Source organism: Scleropages formosus, chromosome 3 (assembly GCF_900964775.1).
Source record: "Scleropages formosus chromosome 3, fSclFor1.1, whole genome shotgun sequence".
Lineage (NCBI taxonomy): Eukaryota > Metazoa > Chordata > Actinopteri > Osteoglossiformes > Osteoglossidae > Scleropages > Scleropages formosus.
In genome coordinates, this window is record NC_041808.1 from 5,798,054 (window position 1) to 5,819,592 (window position 21,539).

A 21,539-nucleotide genomic window follows, 5' to 3' on the forward strand; every position below is an offset into this window, starting at 1 on the left:
GTCCAAACTGACCAAATATTTGTGAAAAGGGTTTTGAACCTTCGAGGAGTTGAGGACCGCCCACCTGCCGTGACCATTCGATCACTCACGTTAGTGCCTTTCCAACACACTTCCCTGTGCACCTGTTCTTAATTTCATGAGAAGTACTCGTACTGAAAGTTTGGTATTTACTGATGAAAGGTGATTCTGGACAATGGAGAATACAACGACAGTGCTGTTTGGAAAGATTACTACAACAGAACCGTTTGCAGGAAATACGAACAGCCCACTGGTTGGCGAGGTCTACATGACATTTTTATGGGGCCAATGTTAACTGAAGAGTGAGCTTTGCTCACTATCCATTGACCCTAAAATATGAGATTTTCCTGGGGTCGTTGACTTCTGTGAAGTAGAAGAATCAATAGAGAGGGTAATAATTAAAAGTATGGCAGCTTGGGCATCGGGGGCTGAAGTCTGGTCTTCATGTCCAGTTGAACCCTTGCAGTTGCACTCGAGTAGGCAGAATGATTTCCAGGCTGGTCTTCCTGCTGTGCTTCACCGTTCTTGTCCAAAAGGCCACACCTTCTGTAAGTACCGATTCACACACCACACTGCATGTCCTCCTTGCTATTGCAGTGCTTTCATCGCACCACTTAGAATATGACATCTTTATAGAGCTTGACGTTTCATTGAACATGTCAGGTCGAGTACCTTCTTCAAAAACTACCCTTAGCCAAACTGCTCCATGAATCCTGCAGCCCTCTGGTTACATCTGGTCCAGTGGCAATTTGCTGTCTGGCAACTTTCCACTACCGGTTTTAATGTCGCTCCCTTCCAGATCTTTCCTGAAATCCTAATACTTTCCCTTGTATTAAATATTTGACAAAGATTACCAATTACATAAATTGCCCATGACAACACCTTTTGATCTCAAATATGATGTGTACATGCCTCTGACAGAAGCTTACAAACTACTATAAAAATTGGAATTTTCCTCACCAGCCTTGTCTTGTTTACAGGACATACTAGATGTTTTGGGTGATGTTATAAATGGTAAGTAAGTTACATACTGCACACTTATGTTTTTTAAAAGTTTTGTTATTTACCTGATGCTTTTATCCAATGCAACCTATAGTAGCTATAAATCTGTGTAAGTTTTACTGGAGTAATTCAGTACTTTGATCAAGGGTGCTACAACAGAAGGTATAAGTGGGGCTGGTACCAACAACCTTCTGGTTATGTGTTCATGTCCTTAACTGCCATGCTATTTCTGAAATTTACTTGTCTGTTTTCTTTAAAGAAATAGAACAATCGCTTTGCCAAAATCAGTTAACTAAACACATAAAGGTCACTCAAACATAGATAGTCCACATTTACTGTTCAGGGGTAACACTGGATAGACTGTAGTTAAGACCGACTGCTGTTCATCTGGCTGTGTTGTCCAGCTACGGGTACATTTTGCTGAAAAATGTTTATCAAACTGACAGCAGAATTCACAACATTGACGATCTCCATGAGTCATGTGCCATTTTTAAGTTCCATTATTCTCAGGTGTGGTCAAGGTGATGTTCTGACAGTGAAAGCCAGGTGCACATTCTGCAGGACTTCAAGTCTGTCTGCACATACTAGTTAAGGGCTATTTCAGTCTTTTTACGATTGTTTGTTTTATTTTTACATTGTTTATTTGCTGTACATCCTCCGTTTCACAGAGGGCACATCTTATTTGTCATGTAGCCTCTTATTTTGGGACTAGGGTTCTGTCAGAAGTCATCTAAAGTTGGTCTTCACTTTTTAGCATTAGCTGATGCAGTCGTCTCAACTTTGTTTGATGAAGACACGGATACCAGTGACAAGGACTTGGACTGGCTTTATGAGTTACTGGAACCTGAAGGTGAGAGTTGTCCTGCTCATCACGAGTTTCTCCACATGAAGGTGGTGCCCACGCTTCTTTGTATGGATTTGCAGAGAAACAGAAATATCAGATCACTCCTTACCTCAGTAAACTTCATCATCAGGCAAATATAATTCATGTGAATCTGAGGGTCACTCTCAGGCACAATTTACATGTTTCTGAAGGCCGCTTGGACTGTGCCTGATGCCACATGTTAGCGTTTACTGTAGCTGTCAGCTTTACGAGGTCGTGGATAGCTACCTCATGTTAGCATTTAGCCGTCAACTTTACCAGATTGGGACTGTTGACTGGCTGTGAGAGAATCTCTAAGATGTAGATGACATGTGTATGAGCAGTCCCATGTTTTCATCTGCATGCTTCTCAGAGCTATTTGCAGGTGTGATATGTGTTCAACACCTGGCTGTTTATAGACTAACTGTGCACTGTGCTAGGTAGAACAAAAGCTATATGTTCCCATCTCTTTCCTCACCTTTTCCTCCATCAGACCAATGCAACCCAAACCCATGCCACAACGATGGCGTGTGTGAGGTTGTGGACGACGACGACTTCCGCTGCTCTTGTCCGCCTCCTTACAAAGGGAAGACATGTCAGAAAGGTAGTGTGTCAAGATGTGTGCGCAGGGCTGCCAAGGATTTGAATGTTACCTTCAGGTTGCTGGTTCTATTCCAAGATCCTACCCTAATATTACTGTGGTGATTCCTGCAAAGGTGTTCACCTCAGTCGCTTGTGTTTCCCCGTTTGTCTTGCAGTCAGGAACATCTGTAAGAAAGCCAATTGTGTCCGTGGCGAGTGTACGGTGACGCTCACTCCGCCATACTACGAATGCAAGTGCAAGGAGCCGTACCAGCCCCCGAACTGCAAAGTGGGTGAGAATGATCATGATGATGCGAAGGTGCGATGGGGTGGAGATGGTCCGGGAACAGCAGCACAGAGCATCTTCCTGCTCAAGGCGACTTAATAGAAAGGCCAGAAAATGCATTCCGATTATTATAAATACACCTCATGCTTCTTCCTGCACTTTGCTTAATGAAACCTGTGAAGATTCTATGTTGCGATAGTGTGAAGTGTACTGAGGTAGAGAAAGTTTCAAATTCATGTTAAGACATGTCTATCAAAGTCTCGTAGCAATCATTATTTACGTACAGTATATCAGTGTAAAGAAACCATAACAGCAACACACCTTTACAAAGTTATATAATTCACTGTTAAAAACACCAACTTCAGTGTTCTACACAAAATAAAAAATATACAGAGATATTATTTATAGAACTGGTACCAAAACAAGTAAGTGAACCAAGGAAAATACAGGCATCTCTTGATTTACAAACTGTCTTTATCCAAAATTTACGGTGTCACATCACCCAATTTTTGATTTACAGAACAAAAGGTCAGCGTAAGAAAACTTATCCAAAGTGTATTCGAAAAAATTGAAAGTCGTACAGTGCACAAGTGAAGCATAAGAGGCGTTCTGCTGTAGTTGGCATTTCTGCATCTAGGTCTCTCCAACTCTAGGTGTGTTCAGAATATGAGAATCTTGGTTTAAGAGAGTCGAGCATTATGGGAAGTGTGTGAAATTCCACAGAATGGTTTGTCCGCCATATTGAGTGTGTTATATCTGTACACTATGTTATGTATTGTATATATCTGTTTCAGTAACAGTGTGCAGTTTTAGGAAGTTGTTCCCAATAAATGTGATGTGATCAGTGGATTCTTGTTTGGGTTATTGCCCATCCCGCAGAGAAGTGAGCAATTAAAAAATAGGAATTTTAAGAATAGGAAACTTTTTAGCTTTAAAGTTTTCAGCAGAGACAGAAAACTGCCCTTGGTTTTCCAAATACATTTTGGAGGCAGAACAGCAAAGGTAACAGGTCTAATGCACTTTTGTATTGTTTTCTGAAATGTTTGTCACTTTATAGAAAACAAAATCTGCTAAAGAAACAAATGTAGTTGCAAATGTAAGTGTTGTATATATTACTTAAATCACATATTGATACATGCCAGGGCGAAGAGACAGCAAACGGCGCTGGACCCAAGTGCAGGATCTTCACTGAGGTACTGGAGAGATAAGCCAGCTTCATGGTCAGGGACAGGTGAATGGTTGGACGAATGGGCAGATGTTGTCAAGATGAGATCTGAAGTCATGGTCAGAGCAAGAGGTAATACTGAGGGAGACGTGGAACAAGAGCAAGAGCACAAACAGAACTGGAGAGCATTGAGGGGACAGTTGTCTCAGACAAGATTCCGCAGCTAGGAAGTGGTGGAGTGGTGCTCTTTATATCTGATTGCTCTGATTACGGCCAAGTGCTTCTGACTGAGGTGTGGGCATAGTCGTGACAGTACCCCCCCCCCCCCAACTCACAAGAGTCTCTTGCCACCCTACAACCCGTGTCAGAGGAGTGATCTCTGGGACGGAGCACTGGGCGGTCTGGATGGTCGCTGTGGAAGTCGGTAATCGGAGGTTGGTCGAGGATGTTGTAGACAGGAACCCGACTCTGTTCCACTTTCCATAACCCTCCCAGTCCACTAAGTAGTACATGTCCCCGCGGCAGCACTTGGAGTCCAGAATGGCACAGATGGCATATGCTGGCGCCCTGTCTACCTCCAATGGCGTTGGTGTTGGAGTCCCCCTGTGACGGTTGGAACAGTGAGGTCCTGTAGGGATTTAACAAGGAGACATGAAAGGTAGGGCAGATGGGGGAAGTTGTAACCATTAAGTAACAAGGGAGATGCGGCGGAGGATCTTGTAGGGTCCGTTGAAGCTAGGACTGAGTTTCTTGGAAGGCAGCTTCAGATGCACGTCTTGGTTGGACACCCATAGTCTAAGGCCAGGCTGGAACAGCAGGGTGCAACGGTGTTTGTCGGCCTGTTGTGTGTAGCACTGGATGCTGCAGTGCAGGTGGTCACGGACAGAGTGCTAGCCCTCCTCGCATTTCCAATACCAGGTGTCCACAGCTGGTATGTCTGTGGGGCCCGGATGCCAGGGAAATAGGGGAGGTTAATAACCCAAAACGCACTGGAAAGGGGAGAACTCTGTGGAAGAATGAGAAAGGGCATTGTGGGCGTACTTGACCCATGGTAAAAATCATGACCACTGGTCCTGGACCTGACCACAGGAGCTTTGAAGGAATTGGCCTAAGTCTTAGTTCAGGAACTCCACTTGTCCCCTTGCCTGGGGGTGGTACTCCGAGGTTAGGCTGACAGAGACACCAAGCTTCTGCCAGAAGGCCTTCCACACTTGGGAGACGAACTGGGGCCCCATGTCAGAGACAATATCCTCGGCCAACCCGTACAGCCTGAACGCTTGGTTGAAGAGCTGTTCCGCCGTGACCAGTGTGGTAGGGAACCGAGGGAGTGGAATGAGGTGGCAAGCTTTAGAAAACCAATCAGGCACGACCAAAACAATGGTGTTGCCCTCCGAGGGGGCCAAGTCTGTCAGGAAATCCACCACCACATCAGACAAAGGCCAGGAAGGGACTGGGAGAAGTTCCAGCAAACCCACTGACTTCTTGTTCGGGGTCTTACCTTGGGCACAAAGCTCACAAGCCTTGATGAATTCCTGCACATCTTCTTGGATGGAGAGCCACCAGGACTTCTGCTGGAGCAGGGTGACAGTCCTTCGGCAACCCAGATGACCTGCAGCCAGAGAATCATGAGCCCAGTGGCACAGCTGTGGTCGCATACCTACTGGCACATATTCTTTTCTGTCCGGGATTCCTTCAGGACCTTGATCCTCTGCCTGTGCAGGCCTCAGACCCTGTGCAAACTACCATTGCACCAGAGCTACAAAACAGAACTTGGGGAGAATGGGTTCAGGTGTGGTTGTGACTGGGTCCTTCTCGTATATGTGGGACAAGGCATCTGCTTTGGTATTTTTTTATCCTGGTCTATATGACACAGAAAAGCTAAACTGGGTGAAAAAAAAGTCCACCGGGCTTGGGATTTAGATGGCGGGCTGTTCTGAGGTATTCCAGATTTCTATAGTCTGTGAGGACTAGGAACAGGTGAACGGCCCCTTCTAGCCAATGCCTCCGCTTCTCCAGGGCTAATTTAACGGCCAACAACTCTCAGTTCCCAGTGTTGTAGTTGTTCTCGGTGGGTGACAGCTTACCAGAAAAATAGGCACAAGGATGGAGTTTAGCTGGACTTCCTTGTCTCTGTGAGAACACAGCACCCACTCCTACGACCAAGGTGTCAACCTCTATCACAAATGGCAGGCAAGGGGTCAGGGTGCTGGAGCACCAGGGCCGTTGTAAACAACCTCTCGAGGCTTTAAAACGCCTCCAGGGCCTCGGGGGACCAGACAAGCCTCGTGGCCTTCCCCCTAAGCAGGGACATGAGAGGTGCAGTGATAGAACTAAAGCCCCAAATAAACTGACGGTAAAAATTTGCAAAACCTAAAAACCGCTGCAATGCCTTAACCGAGGTTGACAGAGGTCAATTCAACACCTCCTGGACCATGGCCATCCCGTCTGGGCTGAAGAGAAACCCCAGAAAAGAAACTTGCTCTTGATGAAAGATACACTTCTCTTCCTCGATGAAGAGATTTTTCAAGGGCTATCTTAGCACTTGACATACCTGTCCTACATGTTCCGGCAGCGACCTTAAGAACACAAGGATATCATGAAGGTACACGAGAGCACATTTGTTAACCAGAACCCCCTGCACGTGGATGACGAAGGCTTGGAACAGGGAAGGTGCGTTCGCCAGCCCAAATGGCATTACCAGGTATTCATAGTGCCTGAGGAGAAAGTGGTCTTCCCCTCATTACCCTCCCAAATGCGAGTCAGGTTGTAGACACTGTGGAGGTCTAATTTGGTAAAGATCTGGGCCCCATGGACCTGTTCTAGAACAGCTGAAATGAGAGGCAAGGGATGGGTGACGGTGACGTCATTCAAGCCACGGTAATCTATATGTGGACTCAACCCCCGTCCTTTTCCCATTGGGAAAAAAGAAAACCCTCCTGAAGCAGGCGAGGTTGATGGCCTGATGATGCCGGAGGCCAATGCCTCAGTCACATAGTCCTCCATGGCCTTTTGCTTGGGAAGGGATAAAAGACAGACTCTGCCTCAAAAGAGAGAGGTTCCAGGTAACTGGTCAATAGCGCAATCCTAAGGCTGGTGTGGGGTCAGGACAGAAGCCCTGGTTTTGCTGAAGACCTCTATGAGGTCCTGAGACACATCAGGTATCTTGATGGCCTGTGGTGCTTTGGGACTTTCGATGGAGGTCGCCCTACATGGGAGAGACAAACAGGAAAAGGCACACTGCGGTTCCCATGACACAAGTTCCCTGGTACTCCAAGAAAATATGAGGTCATACTGAGCCAGCCAGGTATAACCCAGGATTATGAGGTTATCAAGGGACTTTATTAGAAAGAAGGGGAGTTGTTCCTTATGTACAAGCCCCCACCTGGAGGGTTAGGAACTCCGTATGGGACTCTACTACATTTTGTGCCCAGCGGTTACCCATCAGGCTCACTAACCCATAACAAAATGTCACAAGCAGAGGTGGGAATTCCATGTGGTTTGGCAAATGTGAAATCCATAAAGCTGCTGGCTGCCTTGGAGTATATGAAGGTGTGTGCAGCGACCCGGTTCCCTCCCTACACCAAAACAATTGGCAATAAGAGTTGCAAGGTTGGTCAGAGGGGGTTGCTCACCTGTTGCTGTGGTTGTGGAACTTTGTCTGGTTGCCGTGCCGGGCAGGCTGCTTGAAAGAGTTCTGAACTCCCGCAGTAGCAACAAAGCCCCACACAGAGCCACCGTTGCCTCTCAGAGGGTGTCAGCTGCCCTCGGTGGATTTGCATCGGCTCTGGAGGCTCCGAAACGGTGCCAGCAACTGGGAGGCTTGGCAGGGCACCCTCAGGCTCGGGCTCGGTTGTCCAGTGTTATTGCATGGACTATGAATTGGTCTAGAGTCCAGTCTTCCCCCTAGCTATGCTAGCTCAGCTTGGATGCAGGGATTCAGATCTTGCTGGAAGTATGCCAGTAGTGTGGCATCAGTCCAGTGTGTCTTAGCCGCAAGGGTGTGGAAGCTGCAAGAGTTAGCTATATTACTAAAATTCTGTGAAACACCCATGTAACTGTCAATCCATGATTTCAAATGATATAAAATACATTTACATTTATTAATTTAGCTGATGCTTACATTTGCATTTATTTGTTTAGCTGACACTTTTTTTCAAAGTAACTTAGTGTTAAGTTAGTTACAGTTATGTACCCATTTAAACAGCTGGGATGATTTTTTTGCAGATACTTTTCTCCAATGTGATGGATATCTCAGAAAACAATACAAAAGTACATTACATTTGTTACCTTTGCTGTCCTGCTTCTAGACTGTGTTCGGAAATCCCAGGGTAGATTTCTGTCTCTACTGTAAACTCCATGGTTACTATTCTGGGGTGATTCCCATTTTTCTTTTTAACTGATCAGTTATCTGCAGGATGAGCAGTAAGTGAAGCAGGGATTCACGGAGCACATTGTGTTTATTGTGAACAACTTTCTAAAACTGCATACTGTTTCTAATATTGCTGACAAGCACTCCCGTGGACTTTCATACACTTGCCATAATGCTCCACTCTCTAAAAGCAACACTTTCGCATTCCTAACATACCAACAAATGGAGAGATCTGGACATTGTTGCTGTTTACAGTTACATTTATTCATTTAGCAGGTGCTTTATTTTAGAAGGACGTACATGACAGAGAATGTCCATCAACGCAATACTTTTTGTATTATTACATCATTTATAAGCTTCCAAATCTTCAGCATTCTGATGAAAGAGCTTCTTCATTATTAAGCACTTTCTTTTCATAGATAAAAATCTATTTTCTAATTTTAATAGTGGTTGTTCAGCTCTGCCTCATTATAAAATTGGCTCCAAATGTGGATGATTCATAATGAGAAGTGACTGGTAAACACTAGTTGTTGAGGTCCCACACAGATACAGTACAGTATGTCAGGATTCTACAGTCTTCTGGTGTAACTTTGAAAAGGTAACCCAACGCTCGTTTCTTTTCCAGCTTCATCCTGCAATCCAAGCCCATGCTTGAATGGCGGGACGTGCCACAAAGGCGTTACGCGCTCCAGCTTTTGGTGTGACTGCCCGGCCAACTACACTGGCAAACTCTGCCAAGTCGGTGCGTCAGGCAGTCTGGTGACTGCTGTCCTCAGTCTTTCACAGTCGCATCTCATAGCTGAGCCCCACACCTACTGCCTGTTAGTTTTTAGCAATCTGCTTTATCACATAACCATTAGCCATCATCTTGTAACGTGCTCTTTATTAAACGCGTACATGTCTTTTACTGATGGTCTTAACAAAGATGCCTCAGACAGTACAAAAAGGTGCAGAACACTGCAGAATCCCCCTGGGTCACTCCCAGCCCCCCAACTACACCCCACTGTTAGAGGGCTACCCCCAGTACTCCCCAGAATTCCCCTCTTCAACACTGAACGTAAATGGACAACTAATCGGCACATGCCACACACAACTATGTACACAAATGAACACTAACATCAACTATTTACAGGATGCCGGTATTACCCCCTTAGCGCTGTTACATCGTCCCCCCTTCAGCAGTTGTTCGTCCTGGTGACTGTTGAAACTGCCAACACAAAGTCCCGAAGGTGCAGAGGCAACCTGCGCTCCCTCTTGGGTCTGGTCGTCGGCGGTGAATCCGCTAGACCTGGCAGGCTCGCAACGGGGGGCTCCGCTGCGGGCTCCTTAAGATGGTAAGGGGCGAGCCTGTCGCGGTGTAGCACCACTGGGTGACGTCCGGGTCCCATCCGCACCCTGTACACCACGTTGGACAGCTGGTCCATGATGACCCAGCTGTCTGCGAGCCTGGGGCAGAGTCCGCATTTCCTGCGTGGGCTGTAAACCCACACATGATCCCCTGGGTCCAGGGGACGCCCGTGACACTGTGTGTCGTACACGCACTTCTGTCGCCCCCCCCCGCCTCTGTCAGGTGGTGCTTTGCAAAAGCATGCGAGGACTCCAAGCACTGCTGCAGTTGTTGCAGGTACTCCGGACCCGGCTCCCCACTCACCTCGGGCTCCAGCGGGCTATCAAAAGCTAACTCCACCATCATTCTCAGCTTGTGCCCAAACATAAGCAGAGCGGGGGTACAGCCGGTAGATTCCTGGACGGCAGAGCGGCATGCCCACAGGACCAGAGGGAGGTGTCTGTCTTAATTGTGCTGGTGTTGGGCGGTGAGCACAGAGAGCTGCATGGTGAGCGTGTGGTTGAACTGCTCCACCAGACCGTTGCTCTGCGGGTGGAGAGGTGTGGTGTGCGTCTTCTGCACCCTCAGCCGATCGCACACCGCCTTCATGACCTGCGACTCGAAGTTTCTTCCCTGGTCACTGTGCAGCTCCTCCGGTGCCCTGAAGCAGCGGAACATCTCCTCTACCAATCGCTCCACTGTAGCAGCGGCACTCTGATCCAGTACCGTGTAAGCCTCAGGCCACTTGGTGAAGTAGTCCATCGCCACGAACACGTAGCGGTTGCCTCGCTCAGTCAGGGGGAAGGGTACCAGCACGTCCACACCGACGTGTTCCCTCGGGACACTGGAGTGAAGGCGTTGCAGGGGGGCGTGTGACCGGTTGCTGGGGCCCTTGCATGCGGTGAGGGTGTTGCAGCAGTGCACGAACAACTCTACGTCCTGCCGGCACCCTGCGCAGTGGAACTCCTGGCGTAGCCAACGCAGTGTCTTTGCCACGCCAAAGTGCCTGACGCCGGCAGGTCCGTGTGCTCGCCGTAACACGTCTTCTCCGAGGGCACGGGGGATGAGGAGTTGCCACAGGACTTGTCTGTGCACCAGCCCCTCTCAACGCCGATACAACAACCCCCCTTTCAAGGTGAGGTTGTCCCACTGCGAGCAGTACGACTTGACAGTGGGTCCGTGTAGGGTTACTGCAGTCCAGGGTGGGCGTTGCCCCGACTGTAGGAAGCCCCGCACCACCGTCAGCTCTGGATTGGCTTCCTGGGCCTGGTGAAACAGTTCCGTGTCTTCAGCGGACCCCCCACCGTTCGCCACGTCCACTGCCAGCACAGCATAGGTCTCGTCCACGGTCCCCTGTCACTCCTCCAGCCGATTGCAGTATCTGCATGAGTCTGCGCTGCAGGGGCGCCGAGAAAGTACATCAGCTATGGCGTGCAAGCATCCTGGTCAGTGCTGGACCTCAAAGTCGTACCCCTGCAGCAGTTCCAGCCACTGCACTCTCTGCCCCTCCGGCTCCTTGAAGTTTAGGAGCCACGTGAGTGAGGCGTGGTCGGTACGCAGCAGGAACCTGGTCCCGTAGAGGTAGGGGTGGAAATGTTTCTCTGCCACTAAGGCTAGGAGCTCTCGCCGTGTGACGCAGTAGTTCCTCTCCGGGTGACTCAGCCAGCGGCTGTAGTACGCGACCACTCTCGCTCCCATCTCCTGCCTGTGACAGCATGGCTCCAATGCCCCAATCACTGGCGTCTGTGCCCACACTGAAAGTCTTTCCCGGGATTTGGAGAGCCAGGACAGGGGCAGACGCCAGAGCCTCCCTCAGGTGATGAAAAGCAGCTGCGCACTCGGAGGTCCACTCAAACGCGATGCCCTTAGAAGTGAAGCGGTGCAGTGGTGCTGCGATTTTGGCGAAGCTGCGTATGAAGCGGCAATAGTACGACGCCAGCCCCAGGAAGCTCTGCAATTCTGCCATGTCCCTTGGGGTGGGCCAGTCTTGCACCTGCCGCACCTTGTCAGGGTCCGTGGACACCCCGTCCGCATCCACGACGTGGCCCAGGAATTTCACCTGCCACTGGAGGAGGTTGCACTTTGTGGGGTGCAGCTTCAACCCGGCCGTGCAGATGGCAGTAAACACTTCCTTCAAATTCGCCAGTGCGGACTCGAAGGAGGAGGCGTGCACCAGCAGGTCATCAAGGTACACAATGCACCGGCTCCTGGGCACATCCGACAGGACCTGCTCCATCAGCTGCTCGAAGGTGGCGGCTGCGTTACAGAGACCAAAAGGCATGACTGTGAAGTGCCAGAGGCCCCGCCCCAGGGTGAACGCCGTCTTCTTCTGGGTCTCCGGTGCCAAAGCGACCTCCCAGTAGCCACTCCGCAGGTCCAGAGAGCTGAACCACTGCGACCCAGCGATGCAGTCCAATGCATCGTCAATGCATGGCAGGGAGTAGGAGTCCTGCTTGGTCACCGCATTTAGACAATGATAGTCCATGCAGAACCGCCAGCTGCCGTCCTTCTTCTGCACCAGGACTGCCGGCACTGACCAGGGGCTACTGGAGGGCTCAATGATGCCCGCTGTGGCCATCTCCCTCACATTCTCCTCCGCGATCTGCCTCTTTGCTAGTGCCAAGCAATGCGGCCACAGGTGGATGGAGGCCGCGCCACCTGTCTCGATACGGTGCTGTACCAAATCCGTCCTGGTGCAGTCCTCATCCCTCGCTGCGAAAATGTCAATGAAAGCATTCAGGAGCTCCCTCAACTGCTCTCGCTGACCCTCTTCTAACTCCACCCCGCTGTGCTGCCACAGCATCTGCACTGCTTCGCGAGTCATAGCTGAGGCCTGTGGGACGCACTCCGCACCGGCGGCGCCCCCACTGTTTGCCTGGGGCTCTTCCTTCGCTGCTGTTTTGTGCGCAGCCTCGGTCTCCTCCACTCGCGAACCAGGGAAGTGGGCACGTGCTTGGAAGGTCTTCCGCTGCCACTGTGTGTGAGTGAGGGCAATGGTCTCATCTGCCAGCTGGAGCTACCGTCTGCCCAGGTCCAGAACCGCTCCCGACTTGGCCAGGAGGTCCATTCCCACAATGCACGGATCCTGGATCTCCGCAAGCCAGAACTCGTGCTCCAGCAGCTGGTTGCCCACGGCCACATGCAAACGTTTTATCCCCCACATCACCATGGTATTTCCCATGACCGTGTGCAAGCTCGCCAATACCTCAGTCCATTCCTCGGGGGGCCGACATGCTGTTCCAGGCAGCACCCCAGTGCAGACGATTGAGATCGTAGACCCCGTGTCCAGCAGGGCTTCGCAAGGCACGCCTATTAGGCAGGGAAGCCGGAGGCAGAGGAGTTTTCCCAGGAGTCCCACTGGGAACGAGGGTACGCCCTGAGAGGGGGTGGAGTCACAGGGCAAAACCCCCCCCTCACGGTGTTGCCCCTTTGCCGTTTCCTTGAGACAAGGCGGGGGTGGGCTCCCTACAGTGACGTGCGTGGTGACCTCACTTCCGACAATGCCAGCAGATGATAGGCGGTCGCTGGCGTGGGGGTGGCACCTCGACTTGGCGCACAACTCCTCCCTCAGCCTCGTCTTCGCTGATGTCTTCCAGGGAGCGGCAGAAATGCGCGAGCTCCTTTGTGTCCCTCAAGACGGCTTCCGCTTGTTCAGCCTTGTGCTGCGCGGCATCCATGTCAGCCGGGGTGCTGAGTCTGACATGTTGCTGCAGGCGTTCTGGGGTGAGTGCTCGGAGGAATACCTGCAGCGCCAAGTCTTCTTGAATGGCTGCGGGGTACTGTGGGTACACCCGCCGCTCCAGAAGCTGGATATCCGCAGCCAGCGCTCCAAGGGCTTCCCCTCTGCCGCGCCGCCTGGCTGCAAGCTGCCCACGGTAATAGTCCGCTGTCTCTTGCTGCCCGAACCGGCATCTCAGGGCAGCCGTGAGCGCGGAAAGCTCGTGATGTTGATCTGCTCTCACGTCTAGCAGGACTGTCGGCGCTTTCCCCTCCAAAGCTAGCCCCAGCTGTGGTGCTGTAGTTGCCGCGTCCCAGCCATTGTGCCACGTTGCTAGGTGGAGCTGTGCCTCGTAAGTTTCCCACAGTTCCCTTCCCGAATACCATGGCAGGCGGAGCACAGTTCGCTGCCGTGCTTCTCCTGTGGCTGGCGTGCTGGGCAGGGGTTGGGGAATACTTCTTTCTTCATGTGCCCTTGCGAGGGGAGCCTCTTGTCGGTGCAGTGGTGGTGTTCCCCCCAGTTGCTCCAGAGTGGTCAGCAGTTCCGCAGTCCTCTGATAAATATCCTCTATTTCCAAAGAATGTGTGCGGTGTGTTCTCTGGGTCTGTTCGCTTGAACCCTGCTCCATCCTGCCTCTGACATGAGTGTAGCATCCCCCCATGGAGCTACTAGAAACTGGTTCAGGAGTCACGCTGAAAGGAATGCGGTCTTTATTAAACATGTACATGTGTTTTTTTTCCCTCTAAACTTTATTAAAGTTATCGATAATACACACAACCAAAGCAAACAAAAATCCACAATCAAACAAACCCAAAACCATTTTCCTACAGTTAGTCAACAAAATTACAAAACAACCATTGCATAAAATACATTGTCAAGACAAAGTCTTTCCCATAACAATCCCCTTTCTGGCTTCAAAAAATATAACTGACTCATGTCTTCCTCACACCAACATACCCACAAAAGGACTCTTCGCCAGTAGCAGCTCAACCAAAGTCATCATATCATACATGCTTCCTTCAAAACACATAAAATACTTCTAAATTACAGTATAAAACTTGATCAAACACATATACCTGAGTAGTCAATATAAAAGGGTCAAAATGCACAGAATTACCTGATAGAACAAAATCATTAGAATCTATAGATAAAACACTATACAAATAAAACCCACACAAGTTAAAAGAATGTTAAAAGTGCACAAACCCAACACAAAACTACTAAAATCTGTGAATAAAATACTGTACAAATAAAAGCCACACAAACAAATATAAAAGAAGATAAATACACAAAGGGGTAAGATACAAGAAAGTACAATATGTTTTAAAAGAATGCAGCTCTAGCAGTCTTCACAAAGATGCCTCAGACTGCGGAATCCCCCTAGGTCACTCCCAGCCCCCCAACTACACCCCATGGTTAAGGGGCTACCCCCGGTACTCCCCAGAATTCCCTTCTTCAACACTGAATGGCAATAGAACAACAACCAATAGGCACATGACACACACAACTATGTACACAAATGAACACTAACATCAACTATTTACAGGATGCAGGTATAACCCCCTCAGCGCTGTTACAATATTAATGTTTTCACTAACCATCACATTTTACCAGGAAATTTTTCGTTATCAAATGTTGGCTTTTACCATTAGCTTCACCAGGTCACTTTTAGCTGCCACATGTTAGCATTTATCCATCAGCTTTACCACATACCCATTAGCCTTCATATGTCAGCGTTTAGCGATCAGCTTTACCACATAACCATTAGCCATCGCATGTTAGCTTTTAGCCTTTCAATTTTCTGGCAAAATTTTAATTGTCACATGTTAGCTTTTTGCCATGGCGCTCTTTGCTGTTAGCTAATTACTTGCTAGCATATGGAAACCCGTAGCTGCAGTCTGCTAGCCTTCATTAACAGCCTTTATCAAAACGTTGATCTTTCTGCATTATCCCAGGTCCCGACGACTGCTACGAGGAGAACGGGGAGAACTATCGGGGAAATGTGAGCGAGACCGTTGAAGGGTTGGAGTGCCTGCCGTGGAACGCATACTTCATCTTGTCTGAGGCCGTAGACCTCAGTGAATACAACATCTTGAAGGAGCTTGAACACAACAACCTGTGCAGGTGTGACACGCAGCGTCCCCAGTTGCCAAAGTTACTGTTTAATTTGAGTTCAATGTTATTTTTAGTAAATTCTACTTCCGATTTCTTGCAAACAACAAAATGTGTGATTTTTAAGTGGGAGCATCCATAAGAGAATTTCAACAGAACAGACAGCAATACAGGGTAATTTCTAATCATCGTACTCATAGAGAGCACCTTATCACCTCACTGAACCAAACAGTACAGGTAGCTACTTTGTAGTGTCCTCTTGCATCACATTGTGTTGAATTTACCCTCCAGTGTCCTCCCATTCACCACAGGAACCCAGATGGAGATGCCCGGCCTTGGTGCTTTGTGAGACATAAGAATGAGCTCACATGGGAATACTGCAAAGTGAGAAAATGCTTTGGATCTGGGAACGAGACAGGTACCAGATTTTTTATTATTATTATTATTATTATTATTATTATTATTACTATTATTGCTGTTGTTGTGATTAATGTACATTTATTTCTTATCAGAAAGATTCAGTACAGACTTTTTACACCTTGTGTAACACAGGTACTTTAGTGAGGAGTATAACTACTGGGACCTGCTAGGGATATAAAGCTGTAATTTGTAACCAACAGGACTCTGCTATTGAGTGTATATGGGGTATAAATTGATAAGGTGTGAAAATATCTGCTAATCTGAGAATCTGTGTGGAATTTCAGAGCCAATTGAGCCGAATGAGGAGACCACAGAAGAACCCACTCTTATACCAGAGGAGGACTTTGCCACCTGTGGGCAACCCCAGACCAAACGTGTGGCTGCCAGGATCTACAGGGGCATGAAGGCTGAACCTGGGGCCTACCCCTGGCAGGTCTCATTGCAAGTCCGCCCCAAGGGCACTGATATTGATTTTGGCCACTACTGCGGAGGGATTCTCATTCGTTCCTGTTGGGTTCTCACTGCAGCCCACTGTATGTGAGTATGGTATCAAGACCGTATGCTGACCACGGAGAGAATTGTCACTATAACACACATAAGTACATATTGTAGTCATGTAGTATCATGACCTTGTTATATCAGCTCTCAGTAAAAATCCACACTCCAGACCACATGGTGAACCTTAAATATTTTGGGATTCGCCTCCAGCGGAGACTGAATGTGGCACGCAGCGCTGTGGATTTGGATGGGGCGCAGAAGGACGCAGACGTTCATTTCGAACGTTTTATTGAAACACCGGCACACAGGGAAATAATGCTCTCGGTCCGAGGACCCCGTTTCCTCCAGGAGTCACGCGTCTAGCCAGCTTTAGCCTGCTTAACTCCCCAACACTCTCTTCTCTCTCCTCCCTGGTGGATGCAATCACCCCCTTATATTCCCCGTATGTCACCGAATGCTAACCAATTACAATAAAACACATTTCCCGCCCAGAACAGTAACGCGGGTCATTACAATATTCAAACTGAAAAATTGCTACTTATTTTATTGTGTAATGCCACAGTATTAATTACCTTAACTTCTTTTACAGGATATGATATAATTATTAAGTCATTTATCTGCTACATTGATGAATATAGGACAGTGGTTATTGATTAGAAATGGGGATTCCAACTGGGAGGATGTTTACTTTTTAGTTCCAATACCTTGTGTTTACAAAACTGGTCCTGAAATTTGTCACATGCAGATGCATGTTTTCAGCTATAATGTTAATTATTGTGATATTCCAAAAAAAAAAACTACTTTACTGCGTATCAAAGAAATTGGCTTGCTCTTTATTTTAATAAATGCAAGTTTGTCCATCTTGCTTGTCCTACACTTGTCAGAATCTTTCTCTTCTTCATGTTCAGAACTCAAATACGAGTAAATAAAAATACAGGCAGTCCCCGAGTTACGAACGTCTGATTTCCATACAACCCGTACACACGAACCACCCCCTTATTGACTGGAAGTTGATTTTTTTTTTGTCACCCTAAGTAACAATCAAACGAAAACTTCATAATTAACTCCTTTATATTAAAAATTCCGGGGGCATGGTGGCGCGATGGGTTTGGCTGGGTCCCGCTCTCTGGCAGGTCTGGGGCTCGAGTCCTGCTTGGGTTGCCTTTCGGCGGACTGACATCCCGTCCTGGGTGCGTCCCCTCCGCCTCCAGCTTTGTGCCCTGTGTTACTGGGTTAGGCTCCGGTTCGCTGCAACCCTGCTCGGGACAAGCGGTTACAGACAGTGTGTGTGTATTAAACATTTGAGTTACTGTATATACAATGGTTCGTAATAATAAACGGGCATTACTTTGCAACAGAGGGCACAGTGGCACAGTGGGTTGGACTGGGTCCTGCTCTCCGGTGGGTCTGGGGTTCGAGTCCCGCTTGGGGTGCCTTGCGACAGACTGGCGTCCCGTCCTGGGTGTGTCCCCTCCCCCTCCGGCCTTACGCCCTGTGTTGCCGGGTAGGCTCCGGTTCCCCGCGACCCCGTCTGGGACAAAGCGGTTCCGAAAATGTGTGTGTACTTTGCAACACGCATGGAAACATTGCGCATCTACAGCGGTTTGTCGGCTCATTGGCACTTTGCTCTTCCAAGTCCTGTTCCTCATCATTTCCCAGTCCTGTTCCATGTCTCTCTGGTAACGACTGCCCACCTTGTCCCTTGACCACGATTTTAGATCCTTGTCTCTGTTCAATTCGCCGATCGACCGACCAGCCATTTTCCCGTCCCCGATCACAAGAACACGTCTAGTCCTTTGATCTGAATAAACGATCCTGCACTTGGATCCAGCCTTCTCCATGTCCTCTGTTCATCATGACAGTAGTAACATTTATTATTATCTCGTTCTATGTCTGTCTCTATTATAAGTAAACGGAAAGGTACACAATATACTATATACTAAGACAAACATTTGACAAACTGACGGTAGATACCCACCATACCTAACTGTTCCCACTTGCATCAAAATACGACTTAAAGACAGAGGGAGGACGCGGAACTCGTTCGTAATTCGGGGACTGCCTGTATTATTCATACAGAATAACAAACTGTTTCCACCGATGATGCGTGAGCTGCAGACAAATACAATGCTCTGTGTCTCACTACCGTTTGAGGACCCTGTGATCCAATAAAATGTATAGTTTTCCAACTGATGGTCATTGATTGTTTTGTGCTGTAGCTGCCACTCCTCTGTGTGAGACCCCACCCTTCTCCCTCCAGTGACAACAGCACTGAAAAGCAGGTGGTCCTGGGAGCTATGAACCTGAAGAAGCTTGACCCAGATGTCCAGATCTTAGATGTTGTTGAAGCCATAAATCATGAGGACTACAGAGAGACACCAGAAGCCTGGTACAATGACATTGGTAAGATGTCTGTGCTTCACACTTTATGTTTAAACATTCCCCAGTTATTTGGACTCCTCGTATTCAGATTTCTAAATATCCAGTCACTTATTCACTAATCATTAACTGGTTAAGATTTTCATTGATCTCATTAGGGACATTTGGTCAGGCATGATTAACTGAGACCATATCTCAAAATTGCTCCAAGAGAGAAACTGTGAGACACGCTGCATCGTGGGAACTGTGTACCTCTGCTCTCACTTGCATTATGGCACTCTGTGGTCTGGCTTGCATATCAACCTCTTCATTTTTGCACTCTCTTTTGCATTAATCATTGTAATAATTCTTCATTTGTTTATTATAGAGCAGTATTACTGAAAAATTGCCTGGAAAGAACAAAAATGTTTGTGTAAGTTAAGGTGGCGAAGAAGGCAAAGTGTCCCCAGATGACTCAGACTGGAAAAAAGTTGGAACCCTTAAGGCATTTAGAGGCCTAACCCTAAAAACATGGTATAAAAGATATCGGCTCTGTGAAAAAACCGAGTGCACTTACCTAGCACACAGACACTGTCACCATAAATTTACTTCATTAAATCTTTTTTCCAGTTTATTTTAAATATAACGTTTTTAATTACCAGTTTAATGTGTTTCACAACTCCTTATATTACTCATCATTCAGGGCGATTTTGGAGTGAGCTTGGAATATACTTGTAATAAATTCTAATTAATGATGGAATGATCATTATTCGGTTATGTGATTATCAGTTTTCACAAACAAATTAGGACCATTGAACGGCATGTAAGTGTATGACAATTCAAGTGTTCATTCTGACTTTTTAAAATAAAGACACGAGAAGGGAAAGCTGTTTGAGGAGAGCAGGGTTTTTGGCCTGTGGATTTAGAGAATGTCCATTCCCAGCTCTGCTGAGGCTCAAAGGCTCCGAAGGCCGTTGTGCAAATGAGACCGAGACCGTGAGGACGGCCTGCCTGCCGACAGAAACCTTCCCCGATAAGACAGAGTGCACTATCTCCGGGTGGGGGGCCACTGAGAAAGGTAAGATGCTGAGGGGGGATGGTTTGCTGAGACAGTGCTGTATCCTGTATGAGTTTTGTTAGTGGTGTGTGTGTGTGTGTGTGTGGATGTCTAATATACATTGTTTTTTCTTCATCCACAGTATATAATTATCTGTGTTTTCTTTTTCTCACGTGTGCCCATCCTGTGTGTGTACGTGTCTGTGTGTTCAGCCTACAGCTCCAACCACCTACTGTATGCCCCTGTGCTCCTGCTGTCCCAGAAGCGCTGCATGGAGGAAAAGGTGTACGGCAACAGGCTTGACGGTAGCATGCTGTGTGCCGGCAATATGAAGGGAGGGGTGGACTCCTGCCAGGTGTGTGTGTGTGTGTGTGTGTGTGCGCGCGCGCGTGCGCACGTGCTTGTATACACATCCAATTTGTGTATACGCTCCGTGACCATTTCTGCTTCCTGCGCAGGGCGATTCTGGCGGACCGCTGGTTTGCGAGAAGGACGGGACGCACTACGTGTACGGTGTGGTCAGCTGGGGCGACAGCTGCGGAAAGCGCAATAAGCCGGGCATCTACGCTCGCGTCACCACCTTCCTCGACTGGATCGACTCCAAACTATCTGCCTCATAATTTCAGGAAGCATACCGGTTCCGTGTGCGTGTACATGTGGTCGTGTGTGAGCTCCACCTTTCACAAAAGCTAGACAGCAGGTGGTGTAGCGATAAAATAATTATTTCTTTCCCATGTTAATTTCCAATCACTGAATCTGTTTCCTCCATCCTCATCGGGTGAAGAATAAAAGTGTGTAATGTAGCTGAACTCTTATGAGCCCAATGCATTGCTTGGCTGTGCAGTGAAGACAGACTTCATACCTTTTATTGCAGGGAGCCATTATCTTTTGCTATGGTAATGTGCAAATTTTATATATATATTTTTTTTACATTTTTTAATCAAAGTCATAATCCTTTCTATACCATTTACATTTATTCATTTAGCAGACACTTTTGTCCAAAGCGACGCACATCTCAGCAAAAGTACAATTTATGCATTATGCATTTATGTACTTACTATTTATACACATAATATTGTGTTTTACTGCACTAAATTTGAATTAATCACTACTAAATACATCTTAGGTTGGGTGATTCTAGTATAGGGTTTCTGCTAATACTTAAGATCTGAGTTGTTACTGGGAAGACAGACCAGACTATTAAAGAAGCCTTTAACTCTGCTGCTGTGTTTGAGTGGCCTGACAATTAGTCAGTGCAACAAACAAGCTAAATATGCAAATAATTTTACAGTCAAAACACTGGATCAGACACTTTTTGGACACTTGGTAAACTTAAATGCTCTGATGACCCTCCAATTAGATCTTTGCATGGTGGGAAGGTTCTTGTCATCCGAGTGGTTTGTGACGAGACGAGTGCAGTTGCTTCAAAAAGTCTTTATTGACAGAAGTTCTACACTAAAGTTACAGAACATTTGCAAGCTGAACCTGCCAGTTACACCTTGAATGCGTCTCTCGCTAAATACTCCGTGTAGACCAAGTTTCAGCAAGTGCCCCAAAGTGAACACCTCCCCTTTGGTACCAGAGTAAAACCTAGGGTGAGGTGACCACCATCACAGAGCAATAAAGACCCGCAGATTTGTCCTGTTCCTCAGTTTACTCCCATGTGCATTCTGACAGCTACCGTAGCGCTTGTGTTTCCGCACTCATGTAGGATGCACAACCAAACCAAAGCACACTTTCTGTAAGCATTCAGAGAGTGCAAACC

General features: G+C 47.8%; 1 protein-coding gene across 1 annotated transcript in view; it reads left to right on the top strand.

The window, feature by feature from the left end:
- The first annotated feature begins 436 nt into the window (after positions 1–436).
- Positions 437–21,539, top strand: part of habp2 (hyaluronan binding protein 2) — a 33,474-nt gene continuing 12,371 nt past the window's right edge. Inside the window, exons 1-13 of the mRNA XM_029250127.1 lie at positions 437–566; positions 999–1,032; positions 1,775–1,870; positions 2,376–2,486; positions 2,641–2,757; positions 8,910–9,026; positions 15,285–15,453; positions 15,753–15,859; positions 16,146–16,398; positions 18,620–18,762; positions 19,661–19,795; positions 19,987–20,129; positions 20,233–20,385. Coding sequence (XP_029105960.1) covers positions 504–566; positions 999–1,032; positions 1,775–1,870; positions 2,376–2,486; positions 2,641–2,757; positions 8,910–9,026; positions 15,285–15,453; positions 15,753–15,859; positions 16,146–16,398; positions 18,620–18,762; positions 19,661–19,795; positions 19,987–20,129; positions 20,233–20,385 — 1,641 coding nt within the window. The 5' untranslated portion in view covers positions 437–503. The remainder of the gene's footprint in view (positions 567–998; positions 1,033–1,774; positions 1,871–2,375; positions 2,487–2,640; positions 2,758–8,909; positions 9,027–15,284; positions 15,454–15,752; positions 15,860–16,145; positions 16,399–18,619; positions 18,763–19,660; positions 19,796–19,986; positions 20,130–20,232; positions 20,386–21,539) is intronic.